Below are 15047 nucleotides of genomic sequence, written 5' to 3' on the forward strand. Positions count from 1 at the left end.
ACTAAAAGAGCTGATGTGTGAAAGCACCTGGCGCGATGCCTGACACATAGTAGGCCCTCAGGAAGTGGCCTTTGCCCTCCAGCTTTCCTTCCTAGCCCTAGGAGGCTCTGGGTGACACATATTCATTGGCCCTGAGCCAGGAAGTGTCAGGGAGGTGGCTCTAACTTTTCTGGAGCTTTTCCACTCCAGCAGAGGATCATTTTAATAAGTCCATGATAATAGACACAGAGGTGACTCATCTGCAAAAGAGGAGCCCTGCTGAGGAAGGGACAGGGGCTCTGGGGGAGAGAAATTCAGTGGCATTTGGGTCTGATGCTGCAGTGGAAAGGTCTCCAAATGGGAGGGGGGCTGGGGACCTTGGTTAGCCTCCAGATTGTTATAGATTCTCTCCTAAGAGGCCTCAGTTTCCCCTTCTGCAAAGTGCAGGGTAGCTCCAAATGACCTCCGAAGTCCCTCCCAAGCAGGAGATGTGGCTCTGCTTCCTGAGCCCTGCATCCCACATCCCAGAGCCCAAGGAAAGGCAGGGCTCTCAAGCTATGGTGGTTTGTTTATTGGTACACATCGCAAGCACAGCACAGGCAGGCGGGCCCCAGCCTGGGGCGGACATAGGGCGAAGGGAGGGCAGCGGGCCACCCCCACAGCAATGCTGCCAACAGAGGGGGAAAGGGCCTGAGGGCCCATGTCCTCTCCTACTCCATGCACCTCCCAGGGCCCCCAGACCTGATCCATGCCACAGAGACAGCTGACCACACCACTCCCTGTGGCTACAGAAGAGGCGGCCAGCTGTCCCACCTGCCTCTTACTGAGATATGGCCTTGTTGGCCTGCCGGCCCCTTCTGTCCTTCCTCACAGAAATCCGGCTGTCACTGTGGAGGCTGTTCTCCACCTGACATCACCTCCATCATCCCCAAACAGCTAGCTGCCTCCATCAATACCTCTCCTCGTCAGCCAACCTGGTCTGCTTGTCTCAGGGGGTCCACCCTCACCACCCTGGTGACCCGTACAAAAGTAGGAAACAGGTTAAAAACACTGTTAGGCCCAGGAAAATCTTCATCAGGAGCTCCCCAGGGACGGGGCTCTCCAACAAAAGGCTCAAGTGGGGTGCGGACAGTGCCAGTGGGTGGGGCCACAGGAGGGGTGGCAGGGAAGCCACAGTCCAGATCACACACAGGCACAGTGCAGTCAGAGAGAGAGAGCTAGCAAAGTTCACAGCCAGGCGGGTGCCGGGGCTCTGTGGGAAAGCCCTCAGGTCTATTCCACACCAGGTCCCCTCAGGACAGGAGGCAGCCCACCCCCACCTTAGAAAGGGGTCCCTCTGGGTCTCAGGGGTCTCTTTCCCCCTCCTCAACCCCAGTAGCTGCCATTCCAGGCCCCAGTGCCTTGAGCAAGGGAGAAGGTCCTCTGGGGTCTGATATTATCTCCAGAACAAAGGGAAGATTCCAACAGCCTGGATGCCCCAAAGCCAAGAGAAAAAAGAGGGCCCCTTTCTAGGGTGCAGGTGAGAAGGAGGGACAGCTCTCCCCATGCAGGAGAAGGTGCTGCGGGGCAGGAAGTCACAGCAGTGCAGGAGACTATTTATAGAGAGGAGGGGCCAAGTCTGGATTGGGAAGCCCCCAGGCCAGCTGAGCAGAGAAGGGCATCCTGTGTTGGTCCTGAGTGGGGTGGGTGGGGCTAAGGAAGACCACCCCACAGCTCTGTGTCCCCTCTGGAGGCAGGCAAGCTACATGTGGGCTTTAGCCTAGAGAGGCTTCCAGGAAAGAGCTCAGAGGCCACAAGTCTCCATGAGATGAAGGCCTGGAATGAAGCAAGAAATAGCAGGACAGGGAAACCAGAGGAAAGGGGAAGTCTCCAGAAATCCACCCCCATCCCCTACCACCACCAACCTACTGAAGCTAAGAGCCTTTCCAAGTCTACCAGGCATGAGTGGACCACGCCTACCAAGGAGACCACCCTCTGTTGCCTCGAATAGCCAAGGGGTGGGGGAGGGGGAACTGGTTGTGTGGAGGGGGTAGGGGGCAGGGGAGAGAAAGCCAGCTCCCTGAACTTATGTCACCCATCACCACCCTGCCTGTCATTTCTCTCTAGCCCCCCAGCTCTCCCGGAGTCCCTAGCGGCCCACACTGATGTTGCAGGTCTTGCAACTGGGGTCTTTCTTGGCGTCGGCAGTGGACAAGCTCATGAGCTGGTGGCCGCTGATCTCCCCGAGGGTGCCCAGGGACAAGTCGACGGGCTCAGTGTAGATGATTTCCAGGATGAGGTCCTGGGCATGGCGGAAGACCAGCTCCCCATCCTCCACACTGCAGGTCAGGAACTTGTTGCAGGCAATGTCCAGAAGGGGCAATCGGTCTCGGCAGAAGCGGTCCCCCAGGGAGCCCTTGGGGGCCAGCACCAGGATGGCGTAGTGGTAGGCTGTGTACATACAGTAGAAGTCCGCAAAGTAGAGGTTGGTACTGGGGTTGAAAAGGCGCTGGGCGGGGATCTGGAAGCGCCAGCGGCCGTAGGGGGAGTCCTGTGGGGGCTGGCCTGTGTTGAACTCCGTGTTGCAGCTGAAGAAGACCCCGTGGAGCATGCCACTGGTTGGGGAGCCGTGGCTGCCGCTGTTGTCCTTCAGGTAGGGCTGCAGCATGTTCCCGCAGTGGGTCCTACCCACCCCAGGGACAATGCCAAAGGGAAGGGAAAATGCCACTGGTTAGCTGGGCCGAGGCTTGGCTGCTGTGTGTGGTGAGGAGGGAGCCAGCCCAGTTCCCAGCTCTCCCACCAGCCACCGCCTCCACCCATCACAAATAGAACATTCCAGAATGCGAGAGCAGGGAGGGCCCTGGAGATGGGCTGATCCAGCCCACTCTTTCACAGAGGAGAGGTCTGAACCTGCTGTTCCGCAGCATAACACCCTTTGATGGAGCTTGAGTGAAAAGCAAAGGCCTCACAATCTGGTCTTTCGGGCTCCACCTCCTATCACCCCCACACCCACAGGTGACATCCTTCAGCCACATGGGAACCCCGCCCCAGCTCTTTCCTGCCTCTGCACTTGCAGTGCTCTGCCTCTGCCTGGACTTCCCTTCCCACCTTTCTCCCTCTGGCCTGGCAAACTCTTATTCATCCTTCCAAGCCCAGCACAGGTGTCCCTTCCTCTCTAAAACCTTGGGGAACATCAAGCACTTGCACTTAACAAAATTTTGACTGCCTACTATGTGCAGGATACTGAATTTTACTCAATAATTCCATCTGTCAGTACTGTCCCTTAGGTTTTCAAAAGGGGGACTCTGCCTTTATCCCTCTTTATATCCTATCTCACATGGGTGCTCTCTGTCTCTTTCTTGTTTTCTGATGGAGAAACCCAAACTGGGCCAGTGCCCTCACCATTCACCTCACTGCCTCTCTTCTTCAATGCAAACATCAAAGGCCTTCCAGGCCCCCACTGCCCTGGGGTAGGGTCAGAGTGGTGCAATGATAAAGACAGAAATGGCGGTGGCTTGTCCTGGCCCAACCTTAGAAGGACACTTGGAGCAGTGTCAGCAGTCACGGCGGGGAGGGCAGCCCTGATCCAGCCTCACTCTTGCTTGGTCCTGGCTGTCCTAAGTGGCTAGTGAATTGCCGGCCCTCTGGGTATCAGGCTTCCCATGTGTCAGCTGAAGATGTCGGATGACATCATCGATTGGATCAAGAATTTTTGGATGTGGAATCCTCTCTTTTTTCCCAAAGGGAATTATACATAGGCGGGCCATAAGCAATGAAATTGAACCTGCTCAGGTTGAATGATAGGTGTGAGGTCCACCAAGTCCATCCTCAGAGTTCCTCAGCAAGCCCTCCGCACCACCCTGAGGGCTGCCTAAGACACACCCTAAAACCACCAGGCTCCCCAGCAGACAGTGTGAAGACCACACGCCTTCATGCCCAGAGCCCACTCACACTCTATGCCTCGCCTCGCTACCTCCCCTTAGGATCCAGGGCCTGAACTGGAGAGATAGCTGGCCTTTCACATTAGAACCCAGTGACAGGAACTGCCTCAAAGGAGGATCCCACCTGGGTCCTCATTCACCCAGGCTGTTTTCACAGGTTCCCCAGGCAGCCCTATCTTGAGTTCCCTCTCCTTCCCTGGAGCTCAATCCTAAGCCTCCACCCCCCAGAGTGAGCCTGTGATGGGAAGGCATGGCAACTCTGCAGAGGATCTGGCAAGTGACAAAGTTAGGGTGACATCAAACAGCCTGGGAAACAGAGGTAGAGCTGGGGGAGGGAGGAGGGACCTGGTGGGTCATGCAGGGCTGCACACACCTGGCATGCTGGAAGTACTCCTTGTGATGGTTGCGGTAGAAGACAGAGAAGCGCAGCATGCGGCCTGCGATCTGCTCGGCCTTCTCCTGCAGCTGTGCCAGGTGCTCCTTGGCATAATCTGTAAGAGAGCAGGTGGGTGAGCCGAGGGCCAGGCAGCGATCACAGCCCTTCCCCCCTCCTCACCCACAATGTGAACGCCAACCCACTGTGCTCAGAGCAGCAGGGGACACCGAACATTCACGGCATCTCGAACCACATGGGAACGGGCCAGCTGTATGCCGTCTGTCCTCATCAGCTCTGCACCCTCAGTGCCAGAGGCTCAGACAAGGGCAGGGCTGCCCAGTTACACAGTCATGCTGGACCCCCGGGGCTGTAATCCCAGGCGTCCTAGTCCTCGTGTGAAAGGAGGACCAGCAGGTAAGGGAAGGTCTGAGAGGGCGAGATTTTGAGGTCTTTTAGGGAGAGCCTTCAAACCCAGCAGGCGGGATGCTGCCCACACCACCCACGGGGAAACCAGCTGACAACTGAGATGAGTGTTTAGGCAGACCAGGTCTGGGGTGATGACTCTACTTCAGCATCCCAGGAAAAGCAGAGAAGCCTGGAAACCGGGGAGTGAAATTGGACCCTTCCCAGGGCCAGGGCCAGGGCCCAGAGCCCAGAGGCCCAGGTAGGGCTGCTACTACCTTTGTGCAAATTAGAAAAAGGTGCCCTTTCCTCCTTGCTGACGCAGCCCTGGCCAGGGTGCTGGGTTTGGCAAGAGGAGTATGGACTGGACTGCAGCCATCCTCAGCTCCTCCATTTGAATTAAATTCCCAGTACACGTGGAGTTCTGGGGTAAACTAAGAGGCTTTCCCCACAGTGAGAGGGAGCACCTCCAGAGAGTGGGGTGTGCAGCTGAGCTAAGAACACCGTTGAAAAGACAACGGACAAAAAGCTCAAGGACAAAGCAAAGGGCACAGACATTGGCAGAGGGTGGAGCCAGCAGCTGCCGAGGCCCAGGGCTAAAACTGTCCCCTACCCCTTCCTTATGACAGAGGGAGATCTGGGGCAGTTCTCACCATGAACACGAAAAGAATGGAATACTGTGGGGACAAAACCTGGGTCATCAGTGACCAAGCACACTTGAGCCTGTTTTTTCGCTTGTCCATGCTGGAATTTGCAAGCTAAGTTCTGCTAAGAGAGTTCATGGAATCGCTGAATAAGGAACATTTTCTCAGGCCAAGTGGAGACTCAAGACAAGCAAAATGTGATTGTTCCACCAAGTGCCCATGGACCAACGATTATAAACAAAACGAGGTCTAGCCACACATTGTGATATTATTCCACCTTAAGAACGAAGGAAATTCTGACACATACTACAACATGGATGAACCCTGAGGTCATGATGCTGAGAGAATAAGCCAGTCACAGAGGGACAGATGCTGCTCGATTACCCTCACATGAGGTACCATGCATGGTCAAATTTAGAGGGACAGAGAGTGCAGTGGTGGTTGCCCGGGCTGGAGTGAAGGGAAAGGCGGAGCTGGCGCTCAGTGGGTATAGAGTTCCAGTTTGGGAAGATGAAGTTTTAGAGATTAGTTGCGTACCGATGTGAATGTGCTTAATACTACTGAACTATACACTTAAAATGGTTAAGATGGTAACTTTTATGTGTATTTTACACAATTTAAAAAAGCATGCTTGCCTCAAGACAGAAAAGCGACTCCATCCCCTTATGGAAGTGATGTTGTCACCATGATTAGCAGTGCTCATATCTGCCTCCTGCACCAGTGTGCAGGCTTTTTGGGGGGCAGGGGCAGGTCTTGTCTACCCGTGTCTCCCTGACAGCCTAAGCCCAGTGCTGGTATACAGTGTCTGCTGGCCACAGTGTCTGCTGTGTTTAGATGAAGCCCCCCCCCCCCCCCCAGCCTAAGCCCAGTGCTGGTATACAGTGTCTGCTGGCCACAGTGTCTGCTGTGTTTAGATGAAGCCCCCCCCCCCAGCAGACCTGCAGGGCCTCACCTCCGGTGCAGAACTCGACCGTCTCACTCCAGCCGGACACCAGGTACTCCCCGTCGCTCTGTTTCACAGCCGTCTGCACCGCCACGCTGTACTCTGTGCGGGGGCTCAGGAACCAGTGGCCTCTCACTGTCATGGGCAGTGGCACAGCCTTGGCCACAAGCTTTGTAGGGACATCCTGAGACATGGGGTGCAGACCAAGAGACAAGAGTCAAATTGGGGGTCACTCTCAACCTTGGCATTCCCTCAGACCTCCACCCCCAGGTGGCCCCATGCCTCCAGAAGAGGCCCAGAGTCTCAATGATTCGATGGCGCGGTGTCCTGGCCACCGTTTTCCAGCAGAAGCGGGGGCCCTTGGGAAGGCCATAGGGACACTCCCCAGCCGCCACCCCTCCTTGATTCCCTGATGCCCGTGCTCTTGGGAACTTAGGAGAGAGGCCACTGGGGTGGAGACCCACAAAGTTGAGAGCAGCAAGACCTCGGTTTTCTAGGGAGACTTCGAGAGCGCTGCACACTGCAGTGCCGTCTCCACGGCAACGGCCAATGCTGAGAAGCCAGGGAGGAAGGGAAAATATGCCTTATTCTTTCGGGAGGAGGTTAAGGGGGTGGTGTTGAACATTCACGTCACCGTGGCAACTGGCCTGCCAAAAGACACCCAGATCAGGGGAGCCAGTTCCAAAGAGAGAGAGGGTGAGTAACCCACATGATGCCGTCGTCGTGGGAACCAGCTTCTTCCCACCTAACTCTTCCCCCTGCCTTTCTGCCAGCTTAGAAGATGGGAGCCTTCCTCCCACCCGCCCCCACACCAGCTTTAGCCCAGGGAAAGGACACCCAGCCGACAGGGGACTCTCTCACATTCATTTTCTAAGCCCAGCAAACAGGCCAGAGGGTCAGGAGCAGAGAGGCTCACAGGGCCCTGAAGGACCCAGCAAAGGGCCCGTGTTACCCACGCAGTCCACAAGGCGTCCCCAGGTGTGATGTCCCGGCCCCCGCCGGGGTTTTCCCGCCCCTGAGAAGCCCTCGTCCCGATGCCTATAGGTATTCACTGCGCGCTGGGCCCTGAGCCAAGAGCCACATCAACATTACCTCGCAGAAGCCTCTCACGAGCCTGCAGGGGCTGGCATTATTATTATTATTCCCTTTTTGCCAGCAAAGGAACTCAGGCTCAGAGAGGTTAAATAACTTTACCAGGATCACACAGTAAGGAGAGCCTGGGTTGGACTTGGGCCTGGCCAGCTCCCTGCTGTCCCCTCCAGGCACGTTGTCCTGCCCCCTTAGAGAACAGACCCGCTAGGGGGAGGCGCCCCCGGGCCGCACTCACCCGGTGCTTGAACTTGTTGGAATTCTTATTCTCCTTCTTGTTGAGGTCGATGAAGTAGTGCGTGACCCTCTCCAGGTCGCTGTTCTCCATGGCCCAGGAGATGCGGAAGGAGTCACAGGTGATGTTGTTGACCTCGATGCTGTGGGGCGTGGACAGCAGCTCCATGCTCCCTTTCGCTTTGGCTCCCGTGGGGACTAAGAGGAGAAGAATCAGCACCTCCCTCCTCACCATGGAGTTTTCTGGAATGTTTTGCTCCCAACATCCCTTTCCGGGTGGGACCTTTAGGAGCCATCGATTGCACCTGTCTCATCAAATCTGGCGGAAAGGTGGCACAAGGAAGACTGGAGGGGTAGGACTGAAGGTGGGATGGGGTGGCCCCCAGAGGCTCCTGGCTCTCCTAGGAGGGGTCTGCAGAGCAGACGGCACCTGACAGGTGGCAGAGGCAGTGGGAATGCTGCAAACGCCAGGCTGGACAGATTTGCAGCAGATGGAGCCGAGGAGGGGGCCCTTAGCCAGCAGGCGTGAAAAGAGAAAGGGGGGATTGGAGAGAACAGTATGAGGCGTAGGAGAGACAGGAAGCACTCACCCAGGGGATGGGTGTGAGTGTGCAATCTGGAGGAGAACACCAGCAGCCAAGGGTGCCAGGGCTCTGGGGGTCAGTCCCCCCTCTTCTCTGGGGTGACTCAGCAGGGGTCATGAGGACACAGGGCTGGGAGTGCAAGTGCCACAGAGATGCATGTGGATGCACTGGTGGGGGGGAGGGCAGTAAAAGCCACAGGCCTTCTCCCATCCATAACTCTTCCACTATCATTCCTTCCTCTGTCACTTGACTTCTAAAGAATTAGTTTTACCTTTGACATCTACTGCAGTCTGACTATGTGCTGATAATTTTACAAACACCATCTCATGTAAGCTCACTATAGGTAGGTACCATTTTTATCCCCATTTTACAGATGAGGTAGCTGAGGTCAGGGGTACTAAGATGCCAAAGGTCACACAGCTAGAAAATGATTTGAACTCAGGTCTGTCTGACGCCGGAGCACTCAAGCCCTTTATCATTAAGCAAAGGTTATGTTTCCTCATGTGTGTGTCACATGTGTGGCTTGTGTGCATGCATGCACAGGTGCACGATTTTACCACTATTTATTTTTCCTTCTCTGTCTTTTTCTTTCGAAAATGGCACTTTCTCTCACCTCCCCCTCTCATTCCTTCGCTTCTTCCCCTGGCTGCTCTCCCAGCGTGAAAGGACCACACCACCATCACTCTCACTGGTGCTTAGCTACGAAGCACTGACTCTGGCCCTGACTTTGGCCTGGCTCACTGGGACTCTGGGGAGTGGGAAGGGGAGGGGAGAGGGGAGAGAGGAGGGAAGGGACCATCTCTGGGACAGTTGCATGAGTGTAGGCTGCACTTTCTCCTGGGACATCTGCTCAGCACCCAGTGGAGCTCATGCTCGCCGGCTCTTCCTCCAGCCTAGTCCTGGCACACCTCGGATTTCTGGAATATTACCTCCTTTTCTCCCGTTCCCTCTTCCTCTCCTCACCCAGGCGTTAAGGGTAAGGGTACCTTGTGCCTTTGAAAGCAGGTGCTTCTATTTATAGTTTCCAGAAGATTCAACCCACACTTTCCTGTCAATTAAGCCTGCTCTGGAGCCTGGCACCTCTAAATTAACCCGTGGGCTGCCTGAGTGGCAGGCACAAGGCAAAAGATATGGGTGATAGCCCTTACCTGTCCCAGGGTGCTGCCTGAGTCTTTGTTACATCTTAGCTTCCACCCTAAAGCGCATGCCTGCCTGTTGTGAGGTTCAGTCAAATGCCAGTGGCCTTGTGAATCCTATGGTAAATAAGCATGGGGGTTGCTACCAGGTCCACCACAAAACAGAACAGAATGGGACAGGGTATCTAGAAACAACTATACAGTAAACCAGTTTGTAATTCATGGGGACAGCTGTGAAATGGTGGGGAGTTGCCATCCCCTGATGTCCCAGTGAGGAGCTCCCCAAGGAGACATATATGTGCCCCCACATGCACCCACACAGGCCAACACAGACACACTCCCACCCCAAGGAGGGCCTCAGTGGCTGTCTCCCACCCACATGGGATGCAGCCCACGCCCACTCCATGGGGAGGCACCTACTGCTTCCTCAATACTCCTCAGTCTCCCAGAGACAGGGCAGCTGTGCTTGGTGCCGAGGTGTCCAGGTCCTGGGTCATCCTTTCCCCTCTACAGTTCTAGCAGAGCTGAGACTACCCATGTGCGATTGGGAGAGTGGCAGTGAGTGACACCGGGAGAACAGTAAAGCCAGTGTGGGCCAAAGGTGGGCATGAACCCCAGTTTTCCAAGCCCAGATGATCGAGGAAGGGCAGGGTGTGAGAGGCAGGTTGAGACAACACCTGAGAAACACCCACACTTCTGTACGAATCCACCCCGAGACAAGCATTCACACACCCACATGCAGGGAGGCGCGCGCACGTGAGCGCGCACACACACACACACACGCACGCACCAAGTATCCCCACTGACAGGCTGCACACACCTCCTCAGACATTCTCACTCCCACACACTCACCTACGCACTCAGGGACTTTCCCACTCTCCACATTCTAAGACTGTCCAGCAATTTCCCTTCCACTATCACTAGCTGTCACCTCCACATACATCCACACATGTTTATGTCCCCAGGCTCTCACACATACACACGTATGCACACCTTCTCACAAAGCCATAATTTGGGGGGGAAACCACAGGCCCCAACATGCATGCGTGGCACCTCCACAAAGGCAGCTGATATGCCTGCTTGGACACCGTGTACACTCGCACACACATCCACCTCTGCCCATCTTCTGGTATTCACCCTCAAGTCTTCTCCAGGCTCAAAGACGCAGACTTTGAAAATGTGTTTGTCTCTGGCCACACTCTGCCAGTCCTGAGCCTTCACATGCCAACAGGTTTGCATACCTACGCAGCTCTGCCCAAGACAGGGGTTTCTGCCCACACTCTCCACCTACCTACCCCCTTCTGCTCCAAGTCGCACCTCCCACATAGAAACCCTTCATCAACACGTACTCCCACACACATGACAAGGGATATGTCCACCCCATAAACACACTGCTTCACACTGTCCCCACCGACATGTACTCGCAGGCTACTCAGGTAAGTGATCCCCCACACATGTGTTTCACATGTACAAAAAACACATGTTCCTAGACATGCCACACAGCAGTCAAAACCCACACATGAACATAAGTGCATGCAGACAGAACTATCTACGCAGGCAACCCTTGTCTCCCAAGCCTGCATACATGGTGCACACACTGGCATGATACCCTCTGCCTGTGCCCATTCAGAAAAGCCATGCCAGAGAAGAAGCTGCCCCCCACCCCACTGTTCCTGTTGGCATCGCTGACTGCAGCAGAATGGTCACGGGGTGACTAACTGTGGTGCCCTGGAGACCGGATCCAGCTGTTAACCCCTTGGCCAAGGGCCTGGGGGAAAGGGAGGGGACAAGGTCGTCAGCCCTGGCAATCCAGGTGGGCACCACAAGCAGTGGCAGGACCCTGGTGCCCCCAGCTCCTAGCCCCCGGCCACCCAAGTCCCTCTCAGGATTGACAGCAGGATGCTCTGGGGAGGAAGGGCACTCACCTGCTCCACCAGGCTCTGCAGAGGAAGACCTGGAAGGAAGGAAAGGGAGAGAGCTCGGTGTGGAAGGGCTCCCCAGGCAGAGGGGCAGCGGGCCGGATGCCCGGGTCACAGGCAGCTGCGCTCGCTGGCTCCCCTGGCTGCTTTCGCGGCTGCGAAGGAGGCTTCTTCCATGCCCCACGGGCAGCCCCTGCCTGCTCCGCGGCGCGCCGCTGCCCCGGGAGAGGCGAGGTTCCCAGTCGAGAGCAAGGAGAGGCGAGAACGAAATCCAAGCGGTGTGGAGGAGAGAGAGGCAGAGAAGACGAGAAGGAACGCCAGAGCCAGACCCAATCTGGCTCCACCAATGGGATCAGCGGCTGCCCAGCGTCAGGTGACAATAACCAAGCTTGGTCCCTGTTCGCCCGGGCTGGTGGGAGGGGGAAAGGGCAGAAGGTCTCGAAGGGAGCCACGCTCAGCTGCCTTCTGAGACAGAGGTAGTGGCTGCCCCCTTTCCCTGTTCTCCCAGGACATGTGCCAGGACAGAAGTCCCTCCAACACACCTCTACTTGGAAATCTCTCAGTTGAATGCAGCCCCCAAACTTTAGGATGCTGGGATAGGGGTGGGGCTTAGCCCAAGGGCTTGAGAGCCTGAAGCAAAGATTCTGATTGGGGAGGGGGTGGCTGTGAAGGGACAGGGTACAGATGGGATATGGGAGCCCCTACAGGTGTGGAGTGGGGTGGGGGGGCAGCAGCGTCTTAGTCTGGTTTCTTTCCTTTGGGCCTTTGGCTAACCCGTGGCTCCATTTTCTTACTGACTTTATCAAGAGATATCTTACAGAAGCACAAGGAACCCTGGTGGTCTAGGGAAAATCCTCTGACTGCTTAGTTGTCCCCAGGGGAAAGGGACAGGAGCGAGAAGCTGTGGGGCTGTGAAGGGTGTGCAGAGGCAAGAAAGTGGGGGTGGGGGGACGCACAGAGCTTGGAGTGTTCGAATTCTAGCCAACCGTCTGGGCTCAGAGAAGCCAAGCCCTGAACACATTGGCCAGAGAGAGTACTGTCTGCTGGTAAGGATCTGCAGGAGGTTTTCCTACCGCCGGGAAATGAGGACCCCGCGGATGCCACCGTGAACAACGCTCAAAGAAAACTGAACCAAGCACCCAACAGTGGGTATGCGCAGTGTGGGGAAGCATGGGCTCTGCAGTCAGGTACGGTTAAAATTCTTGCTCTCTTACTTCTAGCTGGGTGGCCTTGAACAAGTTACTCAACCTCTCAGTTTCTTCATCTGTCAGTTTCTTCAGTTTCTCCATCTGTCCAATGGAGTAATAACATATGTTTATTGTCATCATTGAATGAGATAAATCCGTGAATCACTCAGCTCTGGGCCTGGTGCATGAGGAGGGCCCAGTCACCTATCAGAGCTGCTGTCGTTGCCATCATATCAGTGCGCGTCTGCCTGCAGGGAGCCCACAGTCTTTTAGGGAGGAAAAGATGGACATTTAGAGACATGATTAGGAAACAAGAAGTAGACAACTAAATTGCAGGGTACAGATAAAAATTTTGAGAAGGAGGAGTCAGGACCAGCTCCAGGGCACAGGTGGGGCCAAGCCAAGTGGAGACTTGTGGAAGCAGGAGTGTGTGGTGGGGGTAGGGAGGGCTTGGTACAGGGACAGCAGTCAGGAGACAACAGACTGTGCCGGGTAAGGACCTCAGAGAGCCACAGGAGGCATGAGCTGAGCATAAGGGACACTCACTGAGAGGGACTCAGGGGCTGCAGACATCAGCAGCAAAGGTTAGAGGAGGTGACAGTGGACAGAAAGTGAACAGTTCACTGAAAGCAGAGACAAGCAGAAGTCCATCCCACCCTAAATGGGTGTGGAGAACCTGAGCAAGTTTGGTCAGATCCCGAACCACAGAATGCGGTGTGGCATTTCACACTGAGGCAGGACCCAGCACTCCCTTGGCCAAGCCTACACTGAGATGGTGAAACCCCAAAGAGATGCAAAACATAATCTCCCGGTGATGGCCGGCACCAGACAGCAGGGCCAAAATCTGTCCCTACGGCCAACCCGAGGGGCGATGTGAGGAAAAGGTCAAGCTCTCTGCGCCTCAGTTTCCCCCTCTGTGAAAGGAAGGCTAGCCCCAGCACGTCTCTGCCTCCTACCTTGGCGGGATGGCATGTGGAGAGCACATGAGATCATGTGTCCCAAGCAGTGAACAATAGCCCTCTGAATGCGCTTTTGTAGAGTTGGGTACTGGCGTCAGGTGAAGGCACAGCCCTCCCAGGGGTTTTGCCTCTTCTTACCTCAGAGGACTTCTCAGCAGATCACATGAGGAAACACATGGTAGGAAGAAAGCGAAGTGTGCCAAACATAACTCACTCCGCGTGAAACCAAGCCACTGCCAAGAGGCACTGCTGCTGCGTTTTTGTCTTTAATAACTTTTTATTACACAAGTAATACGTGATCATTATAGAAGGATGAGATTTAATTCTAAAACTTAAGAGAAAATTAAAGTCTCTTGTGTCCTTGCTATTCAGATATAGGAAATGAGCTATATACCTTATTAACAAAAATAGAAAGGAATACTGTTTTATAACCTGCTTTTCTCAGTTGCCAATGCCTTTTCTGTTCATTGCATAGCCTTTCTACGGTATTGTTTTCAATTGCTGTGTATGTTCGATTGTCAAGTCATACACCCTTTTTGGGGGAGCCAATTCCTTACTCTTCTGTGATTAAGTTATCTTACTTTTCCTCCATTCTAAATAACACTGCAATGAACATTCTTATAGAAAAAATCTCTTCCTGTGCCTTAATTATATTTCCAGTAAAATATTAAGAGTATGGACCATATTTGAATACTGACTTAAACAAACTGTTATAAAACAACCACCACCACCACCAAAAAACCACCTTATGGAACCATTGGGAAATTTGAATACTAACTGGATATTTGATAATATTTAGGAATTATTAGCTCTGATGATATTTTATTGTTATTGTTTTAAAAGAATATGCTTCATATTATATCATGTTATGATATAATAATTTATATTACAGATTATAGTATTTATGGGCAAAATAGCATGGTATCTGTATTTGTTTTAAAATAATTGGGGTGGAGGGGTGGGGGAATAGATGAAACAAGGTCAGCAGGAGTGGGTTAACTGTTGAAGCTGGTACTCTGAGATTCAATAAGCTATTCTCTCCACTTTTGTGCATGCTTGGAAGTTTCCATATTAAATATTTTAGCTAAGCTATGGTATTAATAATAACAAATCACTTATTAAGCACCAAGGCACAGTGCAAGGCATGTGATTCTTATAACCCTGAGAGGTGGAACCATTAACCCTACTTAAAAAGTATGATAGAGTGAGAAACAAGACTCAGTCCATAAGAAGTAAAATTAGATTTAAATTCAGGTGCGAGCACAAAGGCTGGTTCTTCATGGTAGAGGGCACAGAACAAATATAGAGTCTGATGTAATAGAGATGACGCTGTAAGTGAAAACAAAACCCACAGCCTTACAGTTGCTTACACACTTTATAGACTCAAAATGTGCACTTGTATTTCCTATGGTTGATCTAAGTGTGGCGATCTCACGGGCCAATGAATGCATACACATCCAGACTGGCCAGAAAAACCACCTTGCTTATTTACATGTGTTGACAGTGACAGGAGTGGGCAATGACTCCTTGTAAGAACTGTATGAATTTCTCAGTGCTTATTTACTTTAGTTTTTTGAAATTATGTTTAGACCTCCTACAACCCTCAGCAGTTGCCTATTTTAAACTTACTAAAGAGCATTAAAGTAATTCTAAAAACTAGACACATCTCTGAGTA

The 15047-nt window shown here is 53.6% G+C and overlaps 1 protein-coding gene across 1 annotated transcript; it reads right to left on the bottom strand.

Moving 5' to 3' along the window:
- Positions 1-569: 569 nt before the first annotated feature.
- PHYHIP (phytanoyl-CoA 2-hydroxylase interacting protein) lies at positions 570-7783 on the bottom strand. The gene is made up of 4 exons (XM_016211720.2): positions 7592-7783; positions 6274-6448; positions 4273-4390; positions 570-2642 (listed from the first exon to the last, which is right to left on the bottom strand). The coding sequence occupies exons 1-4, from the start codon at positions 7754-7756 to the stop codon at positions 2108-2110; spliced, it is 993 nt and encodes a 330-aa protein (XP_016067206.1). The 5' UTR covers positions 7757-7783; the 3' UTR covers positions 570-2107.
- Positions 7784-15047: the final 7264 nt, after the last annotated feature.

The sequence above is a fragment of the Miniopterus natalensis genome, chromosome 4 (genome assembly GCF_054644295.1).
Source record: "Miniopterus natalensis isolate mMinNat1 chromosome 4, mMinNat1.hap1, whole genome shotgun sequence".
Lineage (NCBI taxonomy): Eukaryota > Metazoa > Chordata > Mammalia > Chiroptera > Miniopteridae > Miniopterus > Miniopterus natalensis.

Bases quoted from the DNA above. Each gene is read 5' to 3' on its own strand.
- PHYHIP (XM_016211720.2), bottom strand. From the start codon at position 7,756: ATGGAGCTGCTGTCCACGCCCCACAGCATCGAGGTCAACAACATCACC. The intron at 6,449-7,591 runs GTGAGTGCGGCC...CCCATGTCTCAG, and splicing joins CCAACAAGTTCAAGCACCGG to GATGTCCCTACAAAGCTTGT. The intron at 2,643-4,272 runs GTGTGTGCAGCC...TGGGGTGGGTAG, and splicing joins GAGTACTTCCAGCATGCCAG to GACCCACTGCGGGAACATGC.